Source organism: Prunus persica, chromosome G1 (genome assembly GCF_000346465.2).
Source record: "Prunus persica cultivar Lovell chromosome G1, Prunus_persica_NCBIv2, whole genome shotgun sequence".
Lineage (NCBI taxonomy): Eukaryota > Viridiplantae > Streptophyta > Magnoliopsida > Rosales > Rosaceae > Prunus > Prunus persica.
In genome coordinates this window covers 11,605,430-11,620,892 of record NC_034009.1, presented here as the reverse complement: position 1 = coordinate 11,620,892, position 15,463 = coordinate 11,605,430, and the positions used below count along the sequence as shown (strand labels likewise).

The 15,463-nt window shown below is 38.8% G+C and overlaps 4 protein-coding genes across 5 annotated transcripts; 2 read left to right on the top strand and 2 right to left on the bottom strand.

The window, feature by feature from the left end:
- On the top strand, positions 269-2,216 carry LOC18788733 (BI1-like protein). The gene is made up of 4 exons (XM_007223666.2): positions 269-693; positions 1,185-1,298; positions 1,449-1,606; positions 1,732-2,216. Exons 1-4 carry the CDS (start codon positions 420-422, stop codon positions 1,936-1,938), a joined length of 753 nt encoding a protein of 250 aa, XP_007223728.1. The 5' UTR covers positions 269-419; the 3' UTR covers positions 1,939-2,216.
- Positions 3,087-4,827, bottom strand: LOC18789325 (BSD domain-containing protein 1-A). The gene has a single exon (XM_007222162.2). It carries the CDS (start codon positions 4,620-4,622, stop codon positions 3,300-3,302), a length of 1,323 nt encoding a protein of 440 aa, XP_007222224.1. The 5' UTR covers positions 4,623-4,827; the 3' UTR covers positions 3,087-3,299.
- LOC18788811 (calcium-binding protein 39) lies at positions 5,506-9,794 on the bottom strand. The gene is made up of 11 exons (XM_007222792.2): positions 9,447-9,794; positions 8,772-8,936; positions 8,574-8,692; positions 7,991-8,065; positions 7,462-7,555; positions 7,306-7,365; positions 6,921-6,986; positions 6,730-6,828; positions 6,460-6,504; positions 6,029-6,131; positions 5,506-5,895 (listed from the first exon to the last, which is right to left on the bottom strand). Exons 1-11 carry the CDS (start codon positions 9,567-9,569, stop codon positions 5,813-5,815), a joined length of 1,032 nt encoding a protein of 343 aa, XP_007222854.2. The 5' UTR covers positions 9,570-9,794; the 3' UTR covers positions 5,506-5,812.
- Positions 9,882-14,384, top strand: LOC18792063 (F-box/LRR-repeat protein 4). 2 transcript variants are annotated; one of them, XM_020568625.1, is made up of 9 exons: positions 9,882-10,365; positions 10,460-10,705; positions 11,011-11,158; positions 11,249-11,417; positions 11,791-11,976; positions 12,512-12,704; positions 13,037-13,113; positions 13,365-13,515; positions 13,717-14,384. In XM_020568625.1, exons 1-9 carry the CDS (start codon positions 10,096-10,098, stop codon positions 14,011-14,013), a joined length of 1,737 nt encoding a protein of 578 aa, XP_020424214.1. In that variant the 5' UTR covers positions 9,882-10,095; the 3' UTR covers positions 14,014-14,384. The 2 variants fall into 2 exon arrangements, with proteins under 2 accessions (XP_020424214.1, XP_020424210.1); XM_020568621.1 differs by having other exon boundaries at positions 11,011-11,417.

The following is a 15,463-nucleotide window of genomic DNA, read 5'->3' as shown; positions in this document are numbered from 1 at the left end:
AAAAGACATTATTTATTTCCAACCTCTAACGCTAGAATTAACTGGAGAAATATAAATTTTCATAGAGATTGTCACCAAATTGTAAGCAACAAAAAAATAAAATAAAATAAAATAATAATTAGAAAGAAAAAGAAAAATATTTAACACTTCTCACCGTCATTAATCAAATAACGCGTATAAAAATCCAACGGCGTTAAAATACGGCGTGAGAGTTCCAACCATACCCGCTTGTCGTTTTAGCGAAACCGCTGAGAAAGCCAACTCTCGATATGTTTCTTGTTTAATTAATTGTTATCCACCAATCACAAGAAACCAAACCAACCCGCATACTTTAACAATCTTTCTCTTCTCGCCTCTCAATTTTCCAGAAAATTCCTCACCGAGAAAGTGAGAGAGAGAGAGAGAGACACAGAGAGAAAATGAACAAGATGCACGGATACACGGAGGTGGGCACGAACAGCGTCAAGGGAGTGGAGGTAGACATAGAGTCAGGGGAGACCTTGTACCCAGGGCTAAGCAAAGGCGAGAACCAGCTCCGATGGGGTTTCATTCGCAAGGTCTACGGAATCTTAGCCGCTCAGATGGTTTTGACCACTCTCATCTCATTCGTCACCGTTCTCTATGCTCCGATCAACGATCTCCTCAAGGGCAGCCCTGGAATTCTCCTCTTCTTCGCCATCCTTCCCTTAATCTGTAAGTATCCAAATACTAAAACCCCCTATTTTTTTAATAGCATCAATCTGATATTTATGTGCATAGATCTGGGATTTGGGGTTTTTGATCCAAAGGTCGAGACTTATTCTTTGGTTTGGTTTTTTGATGGGTGATTATTTGGTACTGGATTTGAAAATGTATCAGATTTGACTATTCTGGGTGCGATCTAACGTTTTTATTATGGAGATTAGTTTTGGGTATTGTTTAAATTTGCTGTTGTCGTTATGTATGATGCAGTTACAGGGTTACAATTACATCCTTACCAAAAAAAAAAAATTGGGAATTTTATGCATCGGCAATGTGTTTCATATTGATATGAAACTAAACTATGTCTGCTTTTTATGATAGATTTGTTCTCATTACATTGAGTTGAAGTCAACCCAATTGCTTTAAAATTGTGTAATCCATTTTTTGTTTTCTGACATTGATATTTTCTCATCATCTTATTACTAAATTTGAATTTGCTGCAGTGTTGTGGCCCCTGCATGTGTATCAGCAGAAGCATCCCCTCAATTTTGTCTTCCTTGGACTTTTCACTCTGTGTTTGAGTGTCACAGTGGGTGTGGCCGTTGGTAATACAGATGGTTGGTCTCGTGACCCTACATTGTGAATGTTTCAATAACATATTGCAATCTGCTAATGATTATAGGGTTTATTTTGGTTTCTGCTTTTTCGTATTTATGGAATTTTTAGCTCTTGCAATTACTATTAACGGATTATGTTTGTGCTTGCAGGAGCAATTGTGCTTGAAGCCTTAGTTCTAACCTCAGCTGTGGTTGCATCCTTGACCGCGTACACCTTCTGGGCTTCTAAGAAGGGCAAGGACTTCAGCTTCCTCGGACCAGTCTTGTTTACTGGCCTCATTGTCCTCCTCGTAACCGGGTTCATGCAGGTCAGATGTCTTGCTATAAATTTGTCCAGCTAACCCATTATTATTGTCTGTTCAACGTTACATAATACCATACCCTAAATGCTCCAAGTATTGATCTGACTTTGTGATGTTGTTCTTTTATGCAGATGTTCTTCCCTCTTGGCTCTACAACTAATGCTGTTTATGGTGCCATTGGTGCTGTCATCTTCTCTGGGTACATCGTTTATGACACCGACAACCTAATCAAGCGCTTTACTTATGATGAGTACATCTGGGCCTCCATCACCCTTTATCTTGACATCCTGAACCTGTTCCTGACTATATTGCGGATGCTGAGGCAAAGCAACAATTAGTTGTGCCGGCTGACACAACTCTCTGCAGTCTGGTTATGGCTGACAATCATTGTGGACATAGTATATAAGTCCAAGCCTGAACATAATCATTGTGGATGTAGAGTATATGTTTCCTTTTTACTTTCTAAATAGTTCTAACAGCTGAGGGAGCTGTCTTGTCTTGCACCTTTTTTTTTTTTTTTGGACGAAAGCTGTCTTGCACGTTACGTTATGCAAATTTCTTAGTATTATTACTTTTTGCCCAAATTAAGAGTGCTAAATCCCATGATTCTGGTCTATTCGATTCGTTTTCTGTTTGTGGATTTGGTTACTCAGCTTGGATTTGGAACACTGCATTTTCTTCTTTGCACTCGCCCAACCCAATCCACTACTTGCTGGCAAAGCAAAGCCCTGCTCTGCTCGCCAAGAATTTATCCCACTAGCTACCAATAGACAGCAAAAATTAAGCGGTTGTTTTACAATGATTCAATCAAAAAGTGTAAAAAGGAAATTATAAGGCTGTAATAAGGGAAGCCCCTAATCAACTAGGAAACCAAATCTTAATCAATAAAGGGAGAACCAATGGGGTGTGTGTTGGAGCAAGCTATTGCTCCCGAGTCCCGTGGTTGGTTGCTGCTGGTATTTGCACCTTGGTTGTTGTGGTTGTTCTAGTTATTGATTAGCTTTTTAAATTTCAAAATTGGTTTTACGGTAGAAGTAATTTACCTAATCAGATCACATATAAAAATGCTTTTATTGTCTAAAGCGATGATCATCATAACCAACAAATTTTTTAGTTAGAATTCTATAGTGAGGCCTTATCTAAGCCCCCTTAGATGAGGGCCTATCTCTTAACTGATGGATTAAATTGGTTACCCGTTTGATCAAATTCACTATAGAATGACTCCATAGGTACGAACTTGCTTGGACTGCAGCATCTATAGTGCTCGATGGCTTGAGGCAGCGATTCATGTGCATAAAGACGGAGCAAAAGATTCACCAGTGTGGTTTTTCTACTACCATTAAAGACCAAACTAAGAAAATTAGAAGGTTTCAAAGTTTAAGTGCTGAACTTCACCTAGGCCTGAAAGGAGGAGTTTAATATATGTAACTAGTTAGAAGAATGATTGATGAAGAAGAGCTTAGGTAAAACAACAAAACTTTCTCAAACCAAAACTCAAAATCATGAAGGGTGCAAACAACTCCAGTATATATATAGAGCAAATGATACGAATATCAGGCTTCTAATTGAAGTGAACTATAAAATGTGACATTAACGTGATTGTAATCACTTATACTCCAAAGAACAGATATTTACGTATAACAACCAAATAAACAATTATCTCGACACCTCTTGTGATCTTCTTGAGACCATAATTTTGTCATGATTTAATAGCCGCATCTTCATCATCTTCAATATCCCAGCTCAAATCCTCCTCTTCCTCTGCTGTACTGAGCCGCTTCTGCAAATCAACTCTGTTAGTGCTGCTCCCCGGGGCATCCCCTTTGTTTTCATCCCCACTTCCAATATCTTCAATCTCATCCCACCCAAGATCCTCTTCCTCAGGCATTGAGGGCTGGCTCGAAACTATCGAAACATCGCTCTCTTTGCAAGAATCACCACCATCCGTCTTCCCCTCTGACACTCCATTCTCGTCAAATTTTGCCTCTGCCTTATCCCCACAGTCACTACTCACCGATTTCCTTGCAGCAATTTCAACACTCTCAACATCATCACTACCCCTTGCAACTTCAAAAGAAGCTTGCTTTTGCTTCTCCAACTCCACAGTCCCACTTGTGCCAACCTTCAAACCCGAACCATTACCCTCTTCCTTCTCCACATCTTCATCATCATCAAAATCCCAACTCAAATCCTCTTCCTCCCCGGAAATTGCTCGATTCACAAGCTTAGCTCTCGCCTCCTCAACTTCCGTCAGCTTATGCACCCTATAAAAGTACCTAACCCAAAAGCTCTCATTGTCAACCTTACCAGGCACAATTTCCCCATAAATCTCACCAATCACTCCATTTTCCCTCATCAAATTCTCAACCTCCTCTGCTTTCTCATCCAGAACAAACCCTAATGTCCAACTCCTAAAGCTTTCCAAATCCTCAGGCTCCTCCAAATAAGTATTCATATTACTCTGAATTGCACGCACTTGAGCTTCAAACCTACTGTACTTTCTCAAATCACTACCACTGCTACTCAATCGCTTATTACCACTAATCTCACGATTATCATTAACATTATCATCCAAATTATCAGATTCGACATCATCAGCTAAGATTACGTCCCTACCGTGAGAAATTATCTCCGACGTCGATTTCCACACAGTGCTCCCGATGTCATCGATTGCCTGACCCACCGACTCCAGCGACTCCTGAGCCACCGACGCACCGACCTCGAGAGAAGCCGGAAGGTCCTTGACGGCGCGTGAAGCCACCTGCCGGATCACCGCCGTCTCCTCCCTCAACCCAGACCCAAACTCCTCGAAATCGCGACGATAGTTCTGGATAACGGACTCAGATTTCGCGGCCAAAGTCGTGATCAGACCTCCGAAGCTCCACGCCCCGGTACCAGAATTCGGAGGCGGGCTGTGGTCCGATTCCGGTACCGGGTTCGGGTCGTCGTCGTTTTGGGTGTCCGTGTGTGAATCGTCGGAGGGAATCGGGTCGTCGGAGAAGACGGACTTGAAGAAATCCATCGGCGAGAGAGGAGATTTGGGGGTCTTGGAATTTCGGTGAAACTTGTTTGGGGTTTTAGGGATGAAATTATATCAGGGGAAAAGCCTGCCGGTACAGGGAGAGCGATATTTGAGAGATACTTGCTCCGAGGCTTTTAATCGGACTCGGAGTCCGAGATGAACCGGTCTCTCGACTTAGCATCAAATAAATATACAAATAAATATGCCGCATTGTGACGTCATCTACTTTAATATTTTGCAAGGAAAATGTGAAATATATCGTTTTAAATGCTAAAATAGGATCCCTAAAGTAGATAGATATTTTTCTATTTTTACAAAGATTTATTATGAAAATAACGATTTCTTTTTTTATACAACCGATATTGGAAAATAGGAGAGTCCGACTTTGTATTTCGTAGGGATGATACTCTTTAACCACTTGAACTATAAATTTTGGTGAAAATAAGAATTTCAAAAATTGTGAATCTAACAATTTTAATAGGAAATAGAAAAATATATAATTAATCGGTATGGTCCATGCCATGTCTCTTCAAATTGTCCATACATGTGTCTTTAATGTGTGTGACATCATGTTTTAAAGTAGATCTATCTAGGATCTGATGTCCTTAATCATTAATTATTTCTGTAAGGTATAAAGTTGTCATTAGCTTATATGCGGACAGCACTTACTATTAACAAACACTTTATTTATTAAGATGCTTAATCCCTACATAACATGAAGGTTAGCATAAGATAACAGCTAAAGGCAAAAACCTCTTCCAAGAGCCTTAAAAAAAAAAGGTGCAAAAAAAGAAAAAGTCAACTAAAACTGTTCAGAACATCTCCAGGTCGTCATATTTTCAAAAGAAAATGAGGAAGTCAATCTCACGTTACCAATACCATGTCCATGTAGAATTCTCCAAACTGGAGGTGTTTGATAAATCAAGCAAAGGCAACCATTTATACATAATTTTTCAGTTCTCTTACAACATGTGTATCAAAAGATTTTTTGTTTTTCACTTTTAATTCAACAAAGATTACAAGGGCATACAGTTCTTGATACACCCAACTCCCTGCTAGTGCATTGAAAGCATTATATTCTATGCATTGCTTTTCCCTTTTCTTGGAAAACTTGTCAGAAGATCATTGCAAAGCATGAAAGTTAAAAGACAGGATTCAGAACAAACACAGCTAGGAGATGCGAGCTTGTATCAAAAATTAGATAGTTGGGCTACTCTTTCGATTTCCGCGATGATCAGCTCCTTTTCCTCTTCAAATTGCTCATCTTCATCACCTGGTAAAGCACTACAAATCATCAGGGACGAAAACGACATGAAGTTTTCAATATTTTTGGAAGCACAATTCATTCTTTCACCCGCCAATTCCAACAAGGAGTTACATGGCCAGAAAAGCAATGAGTTAACAACCTTTGCCGGCAGAGAGATTCTCAAGCAACTCTGTCAACTTTTCATGGTTTTTAGCCAGGATAACCTTTACTTCCCGTGGCTTATTGGGATTAGCAACAAAGATCTGCATGTAGAACACAGAATAATGAATATGAAAAGTAACAAAAATTAAGTACCATGGAAGGAAACCTAAGCAATCTCATTCATTGCTTTTATGAAGTGGACAAATGAGAAGTTATGGCATCAACGTCAGATTGCTAGTCAACACTTTTATAAACTCATGGACACCAAATAGTACGCATCTTGACATTAAGCACACCATACCCCCCGCTGCATGCAGGTTCAAATAGTAGCCTACACAATGCACTCCATACTCGAATGACATACATAGAAGCACACACATCACACAGAGAGAGCAGGAGAAGGAGAAAAAAATGAGGGGAAGAAAGCACCTTAAAGATGTGGAAGGCAGAGATTTGGATGTTTTTGCTTGAATCCTAGTCATATGAAAACAAAAAACAATAGTAAACAACAGGTGAAAAGCACCTAGAAACAACAATAACACAATTCTCAATTTATCAAAGTATATACCAAACACCAAAAGTTGGTCGAATACAACGGTGTGTAACCAATAGCTAAGTATGCACACTTCAAAGTAGCACCCATAGGTTGGTCATATAAAACAAAGTTCTAAAGAGTAATAACAACAAGAAACTCAATACCTTGAGCAATGTCATCATGACTTTCAAGTACCGAACTTCTAGAATGTAGCGCTTCATTATATGAGAATTTGGAGTCTCCAAAAGGAATTCGGAGAGAAGCTAAATCAATAAAAAAATAATCCTTAGCATATCTCATTGATTAAAAGAACATTAGACAGCAGAAATCGAAAAGTTAGATAACCAGAACCGACCTTTAAAGATTGCCTCCTGGTCACATAATTAGGAGATGTCAGGAGTTTTTCATATAGATCAAAGAACTGGAACAACAATTTCTCATCAGATTGCTAAAAACAATATACACTACAAGTCTACCCATACAATAGTGAAGAAAGCTTTCTTCACGGCCTGCGCAATGCAGGTGTACAAAATCAGGGTAAAAAAACAAGAACTTAATTTTGTCCCCAAAACAACAGATATTCAGATGGTAAAAGTGCCCTCCAAAGAGCATCTCCGGCAAGCAGATTTTGTAGGTTTAAATTATTCAATCAACATATACATATCAAAAAGTGATGCAGCTATGATTGCCACTGACTGGATTTGTACAGAAAAATACAGTAAGATAAAGAGTGAACAAACCTCATCATAGTGAGCAGTCAGAAATTCAGATACCACTGTTTCATGTTTAGTTAGTAGATCCTGCCAAATTCAGGGACATACGAATGAACAGATAGAGCCTTAAAAGTTCAGCAACATATAGAAAAGACCAACATCAAAGAAGCTCATGATTCTAACCTTGAAGGTAGAGAACGCATCAGAAGCAACATCAAAGTTAGGCAATTCCACAAATTTAAAAAACAACACAAAGCTCGCAGACTCCAATATGTATCTGAAAAAATACTACAAAAATCAAACATGTGAACAAAAGAAACCTGTTTGCTAGCTAGAAGCAACATTCAAAAGTGGGAAAAAGCGCCAACGGGGTCTAGCCAAGTGGTAAAGAAAGAGCCTCGACTTGAGGCCAGAGGTCTCAGGTTCGAACCCCCACAGCACCTTGGCACTGGCAGTGTGTGTGTGTGTGAGAATACCCCCTCCCCCTTCCTAACTTCGGCCAACAAAGAAAAAGAAGTGGAAAAAAACAAACAAAAGAAGGTAGCAGCTCTATTAGTTTTTCTCAAAATTTCCTTTTTTGCATTCATTCAAAATCTTCTGTAATGGAAAGTAACAGCAGAGCTCCTTTTACAAGATAGGATCCACTTTAGCGAGATCGCTACCAAACAAACAACAATTAGGGGGAAAAGGATGAGAAGTTTGAATGTCTTACTTTGCAAGTGTAGGGAATCTAATGCAATCCCTCAACATATTTCCACAATTCAAGGCAATCTCCTTGTTGTCGTAGCTGCTCACAAAAAGAAACCAATAAGTGTCATGCAATACTAATCTATCAGTTAAAAAAGTATGATGACATGAGTAGACCATTAAGACAATTTCCCATTGGCCATAGCTGCTGGCCAAATTTACACTAAGATGCACGCATGAGTCCATCATTCACTTGAAAGCAATAAAAAAAGCATGCAAATTTAAGTAAAGAAACTGCAAGTGTCAAAATTAGCAAGAATTTGGACAAGATCACTCTAGTTGCACAAATTGTTTTAAAAACAAAGATTATAATAGTCAAAATTGTGAAGAAAAACATATGCACTCACGAAACAGGGAGTATAAGGTTAAGTAGCATCTGCTAAACCACTGCTTACTGTAGTTTATTGCAAAGATGAACAAAATGATGTCCGTAAGTTCATAATTGTAACATGACAGTAAACGAAGAGCGCCAAACTGTGCCAAATGGAGAAAAGTAAAGGATCTATGTTTTAAACATAAGTATTCATGAAAGCATTAAATAACCTTACCACACGACAAGAAAGTCTAGTAACTCCAAATGGTTCTCAATGTATTCTGCGCAGCAATAAGTAGAGTCAACCTTTTGCTTCAATAATATGGACCAACAATGGACCAAATCTTTTCTTGCCTGTATAGAAGACACTATATCATCTAGTGCAATCAATGCTTCATTGCCAGACAGTATGATACAAATGACCATAACTTACTTCCCATCCCAGTATAGGTAACTTGTGAATCAGAAGATCAAGAACGCCCTCCTTACAAATTTCAAGAGCCAGCTGCGAAACTTGGTCCATATTTGGTTCGGTCTCCCCATCTCCAGAAACCATACACTTCATTGTCCCAAAATTCTTTTCAACTTCTTCCAAAGCCTATAATAAGCAAAGTAGCATCTTATAAAAGAAGAAAAAAAAATTCAAATCATTAACTAAACAAAAGTTTCATAATATAGCCCCTTCAAAAACCATACTAGATTATGAATCTCACAAGTAGTGGTACCACTACAGACAAAGTTGGGGAAATGAAAGCCAGTAAATTTGCATACTCATGAACAATTCTCGACTTGAAAAGCACTTCCAAACTTACAGTTTTGCTTGCACTAATACCATCTAAAACTACCCCATTGGCAATTGTCTATTGATAAGTGCAATAATGCTCACACAAGCACCCACAAAGCAAAGGCAAGCACACGTTTTAGCCCAATAGTATAACAAAATTTGAAAATGTATTGAGGAACAAGAACATTTTCATTGCAAGAACGTGACTTTAGACATTGGAAAGGAAAATTGGGATGAAACGTAGAATGAAAGCATGAAATTGGCGATGAAAATAGCGAAAACCCTAAATTTATAAAAAGAAAAAAGAAAAAAAGAATACAAGACCTTCTCGAGGGCTCTAACTTCGACGACGGTCTGGGTGTCGAGGGCCATGAGGCTGTCGTTGATGGCCTTCGCCACCTCCTGTGGAGTTTTGGGCCTCGACGGCTTGAAGAACGAGAACGACATGATCGATGCCGATCAATTTCTCTCTCCTCTCAGAGTTAGAATTGACGGAAATATTTGTCGATGACGATTCAGAAAAAGGCCAGTCTTTTTGTCTCAGTGCAGATCCACCATCAACATGCAGCTTTTTTTTTTTTTTATTTTATTTTTTTTTCCGACAAATACAAATATTTATGGTTTTGCTTTTATGAGATAAAACCCGGGCATGGTAATATGAAAGTGAAATAATGTCTACCGACTTTACGAAAAAAAATCTAGCTTGTAACCTTAATTTCTAAATTAGCTATAAGTCTGAATAATGAGATAAATAGGTAATTGAAATTATACGCAACAACTAGGGGCATTTATCACAAACCACCAAGCAATTTAACCGCCGTCTCCACCGCCCTGCGAAAACAAAAGAAACGAAACGCCCGAGAAATGCAAAGACAAACGCACGCCTTCATTCATTTCTTCCTTCGATCCCCAAACCTCGTCTTCTCTCTAGCTCGAGCATCCTCAGAGCCTCAGAAATTTCAACTTCTCTGCGATGCGAGGCCATGATCAGATCAACACGTTTCTTCCCGACGAGCTCATCATCGAGATGTTCGGGCGGCTAGACTCCAAGCCCAGCCGCGACGCCTGCTCGCTCGTCTGCAAGCGGTGGCTCGCACTCGAGCGGCTCAGCCGCACTACCCTCCGCATCTGCGCCACCGGTAGCCCTGACCTCGTTGTTGACCTTCTCGCCGGCCGCTTTCGCAACGTCCGTACCATTCACATTGACGAGCGGTTGAACATTTCGCTTCCATGTCAGCCCCCTGTAATCAATCAATCCCTAAATTCAATACAAATCGAATAATTCTAATTCATCGAAGCAAACGCGGTCTTAATGTTTTTGTGTTTTGTGTTTCAAGGGGAGGAGGAGAAGGACTGATATTGCTGCGGTTTCGTCGGTGAAGCTGCATTGTGCCAGCGAGAAAAATGGGTCCCCTGATGCTGGGTCTGATTCATGCAGTTTATCGGATGCTGGGTTGACTGCTATTGGTGAAGGCTTTCCGAAGCTCGAAAAGTTGAGCTTAATCTGGTGCTCTAATGTTTCCAGTCTCGGATTGATATCGCTCGCCGAAAAGTGTATATTGTTGAAATCATTGGATTTGCAGGTGAGCTTTTGGTTAATTAGGCTTTAATCTCTTCTGGTTATTGCTCTATATTGCCTACGAATTACCATTTTTCTAGAGTCTATTCTAATGCTCAGCAATGGGCATTGTAGATTGGGACTTTTGTTCTCATTTTCGGTGCAATGTTTTTGTTTTTGTTTTTGGTACCGTTTTGCTGCTTGCACTCTTGCTTTCATTAAAGGAGGGGTCTTTTTCATTAAGTGAATCACATTGAAATTTGGTAGTTGATATACATGTCAAGTCCGCTGCATAACTCACCAGCTAACCTTAATTTTCTTTTTCTAAAGGGTTGCTATGTTGGAGATCAGGGCCTGGCTGCCGTGGGACAGTCTTGCAAGCAGCTTGAAGATTTGAATTTGCGGTTTTGCGAGGGATTGACTGATGCATGTGTGGTTGAATTAGCACTTGGTGTTGGGAAGTCATTGAAGTCTCTTGGTATCGCTGCTTGTGCAAAGATAACTGATACTGCAATGGAAGCAGTGGGGTTGCACTGCAAATCTCTCAAGAACTTGTCTTTGGATGCAGAGTTCATACACAACAAAGGGGTGGTTGCTGTGGCCCAAGGATGTCCTGCTTTGAAATCTATGAAGCTACAATGTATTAATGTCACAGATGAAGCTTTGTCAGCTGTGGGAACTTCTTGTCCGTCGCTGGAGGTGTTGGCTCTGTATAGCTTCCAGAGATTTACTGATAAGTTAGTACTCGTTATTCCTCATGTTGATGTTTCACTTATTTTTTAGTGTAGTGGAATTACTTTTACATACTTAACGAACCTGTTATTTTTATCCCTAGTAGTTTCTTTTTGAGTTCTTTCCAATTTGAAGCTTCTTTTTGGAATGAATACTGAATACCTGCTCAAGTTTCAGCATTTGTTTCTCTAGTGTATCACATTGAATGCAACCAAATCCATGGGATAACTTGTGTAAACTTCAGATTGTGCATGTAGACATTATTTCCTAAGATTACTGAGAACAATATGAAGTTTTGCGTTTGTCTGTTTCATTTCATTAATTCCGCTGACAAAGTTAAATAACCCTCTCTTTGTTTTCATGTCTGGTACATTTCAGAGGTTTAAGTGCTATTGGGAATGGATGCAAGAAGTTAAAAAATCTTATTCTTAGTGACTGCTACTTCCTGAGTGACAATGCTTTGGAATCAATTGCAACTGGCTGCAAGGAACTTACACATCTTGAAGTGAATGGGTGCCACAATATTGGAACAATGGGCCTAGAATCCATTGGCAAATCTTGCCCGTATGTTGCTCTCTCAGCTTAACTTAAATTGGTAATTTAGCTGGTAAATGTGTGGATGCATTGAGTGGAGGCCATGTTTGAGTTATAGATGTTGCTAAACTGTTGAAAAACTCCATTAAGCTACATGCTTTCACTAGTTTTCTTTGAATGTGTTATATGGATAAAATTGGTATGAATGTTTAGCAGTTAGTTTCTACCGTAGGTGGAAAATTATGTACGTTCAGAAGTTGTATCCTTGGAAATTTTACATTTAGCTCAGTAGTGGGAATTGATGATTGTGTTCTTCAATACACCGAGCTAAACAGTTGTTTCACTGTTTTCTGAGTATGATGTCATGCCATACGTTCCAGTAGTTAAGGAGTTGCATAGACTCCATAATATGTTTCTTGCATATTTTCTTAGGTTCTAACGTTTTGCTTCATCTGAAATTGCATGGCTATGGTTTTTTTGGGGTCAATAACCTACTAGTCGGTCTTTTTAAGTATCCATTTGTGTATCGATGGTAAGTTAATCTGAACATTTTGAAAATGTACAGGCGTCTTACTGAGTTAGCACTGTTATACTGCCAAAGGATAGGCAACTTTGCACTCAGTGAGGTTGGACGGGGCTGTCAGTTCTTGCAAGCTCTGCACTTGGTAGATTGCTCAAGTATTGGAGATGAGGCCATATGCAGTATAGCTAAAGGCTGCAGAAATTTGAAGAAACTTCACATTCGTCGATGTTATGAGGTTCTCTCTCTCTCTCTCTCTCTATCTCTCTCTCTCTCTCTCTCTCTCTCAAGGTTCCCAGTTATTTTTGCAAAAATTTCATGTTATTCAACATTTCCTTGGTTAATTTTACTTGGTTAAAATATTCTTCTTGGACTCTAGAGCAGAACAATTTTTCAGGTTGCAGGAATAAGAGAATGTTAGATTGTAGAATCATATTCCCTTTTCTGAAATGTAATATTTTACTGGGAAATGTATTCTTTTGTTATATATGTTCTGTCAAAAATTCCTTATTTGTCATTTACTTATTTGGATTTATTGATCACAATGTATATCTGTTGCCTTTGTTGTAGATTGGGAACACAGGAATTGTAGCAGTTGGAGAGAATTGTAGGTCTCTCACAGACCTTAGCCTCCGGTTTTGTGATAGGTAAAGTTTCTTCACATCTTGTGTATGTTTCTCTTAAGTTTTCTTTTAACACAATATTTCTGTTTTTCTTTTCCTAAGTTAGATCCTTATTTTTTCTGTCTGCTCAGTTGAGAATTTTCTGTTTCAAACATTCATTTAACTTTTTTTTTTTTAATGTTTGTCATTCGGAATCTACAACCTATATTACTTCATGATGTCTATAACATTGTATATCATTTTGCACATCTCCTAACCTTACCTTTTACTACTAGAGTGGGGGATGAGGCCCTTATTGCTGTTGCTCAGTGTAGCTCGCTACAATATCTAAATGTCAGTGGATGCCACCAAATTGGTGATGCTGGATTGATAGCCATTGCAAGAGGGTGCCCACAACTTAGTTACCTAGACGTCAGTGTTCTCCAGGTGTGTTCTCTCTTCCTCTCTCTCCTTTTCCCCCCCATTCTTCCCAACAAACAGATGCATCTTCTTATATTATCTTTTTGGCAAGTATAATGGATGCGAACGCAATATCTTTGTGGACTATACACGTGCTCCACATGTATTAATATCTTTGGCATGTTCGACTATCCTTCTTTCAACCTAACATAATTTTCTTTTGAAAAGAATTTGGGGGATATGGCAATGGCTGAATTGGGAGAAGGCTGTCCAAACCTGAAGGACATTGTGCTGTCTCATTGCCGTCAAATAACAGACGTTGGTATAAACCATCTGGTTAAACACTGCACAATGCTTGCATCCTGCCACATGGTGTATTGCCCGGGTATAACTTCTTCTGGAGTAGCCACTGTGGTTTCAAGTTGCCCCGACATAAAGAAGGTCCTGGTCGAGAAGTGTAAGGTTAGCTCAAGGACCAAACGGAGGGCGGCCTCTGTTATATCCTATCTTTGCGTGGACCTGTAAACTCCACTTGTATTTATGTGCATCTTTTGCGCTTACTGAATTCAGAACATGAACACCAAAATACCGAAGAGCAAAATCTGGAGCCAAATCCTCGCCTCTCTCAAGTTACAAGCCAGTTATCCGCACATGCCTGATGTTTTTTTTTTTTGGTGGGGTTTTGTTTTCAAAATATTTTGCCTGTGTTTTTGGGGGGGCAACTTCTTTTTTTAATATTGTAATAAATGTTTTTTACAAAATGTTTGTAATTATTTTGAGTGTTATTAGTGGTTGTCAGTTGACATGAATGAAATATATGTATGAATCTGTTTTTTTCCAAGTAGACTCGAATTTTTCTTACACATGAGCCTCTGTATTCGAATTTTTTCCACCAATGTTATTTGAGCAACAAGAAGTTATTGGGCAATCATCTTCGCACATTATTTTGTGTGTTTTTATAACCATGTGTTATAAGGACCTAACTCGAGGGTTATTAAAAACGAAAGATAGTTTTATTGAAGGCTAAAAAAGAGAGAGCAACGAGAATTTAGGTCAACTTATTTCTGACTTCGGGGTCCTTCCAGACTAAAAAAGTTGTAACTAACTATCCGTAGCTCTATCTATGGAGAAGAGTCAATCTAGTTTCACAAGTATTCATGCAGAATGGTTTAAGTATAATATACAGGCTAAAAGTTATTTTTGGTACATGTAGATGTAGTTTGGTATTTTAATCATTTTTATTTTGTAGTTTCAGTTAATTTTTGACTATGTAGTTTTATATTTGTAGTAATTTAAGGACAAGTTAATATTCCTGTCAATTTATTTGATGGTGCAAGGGCAATTTTGTCAACCCAAAATCTCTAAGCATCAAAGCTCGTATGTAACTCTCCCAATTTCATATTAGGGCTTGAAATTGACCATTTTACTTTAGGGTTCTTCAAAAATTGGGATTAGTGGTTGAATTTCAAGCCCTAATATGAGATGGAGAGTGTTTCAAACGATCTTTTACACTAAAGGGTTTTAGATTGACAACATTGTCCCTTGCACCGTAAAAGAAATTGAAAAGAACACTATTTTGTTCTTGAATTGCTATAAATACAAACTACAATGACAAAATTGACGTAATTGAAATTAGAGGGTCAAAAGTGGTTGAAATGCCCAACTACAAAGACCAAAAGTGACTTTTTACTTAATATACACTCAAACAAGCAACACATGTCATAATTATTTCTCACAATAAACTATCTATTCCTCCAGAATTGGGTCATGAGGGGAGGGGGAGCACCTCAACCACTGAAGTAAACCCAAGGACCCCATAATTTGAAACTACTAATATTCCTATTAATGAAGATATCAAGAGATAAGGAGGAGCATCACTGGCACGACAACAATTGTTCAATGACATCCATTTGCACCTATTATACTAGTCCAATTTCATGAAGATCTATTCTCATATTTTAGCAAGAAGACTTGA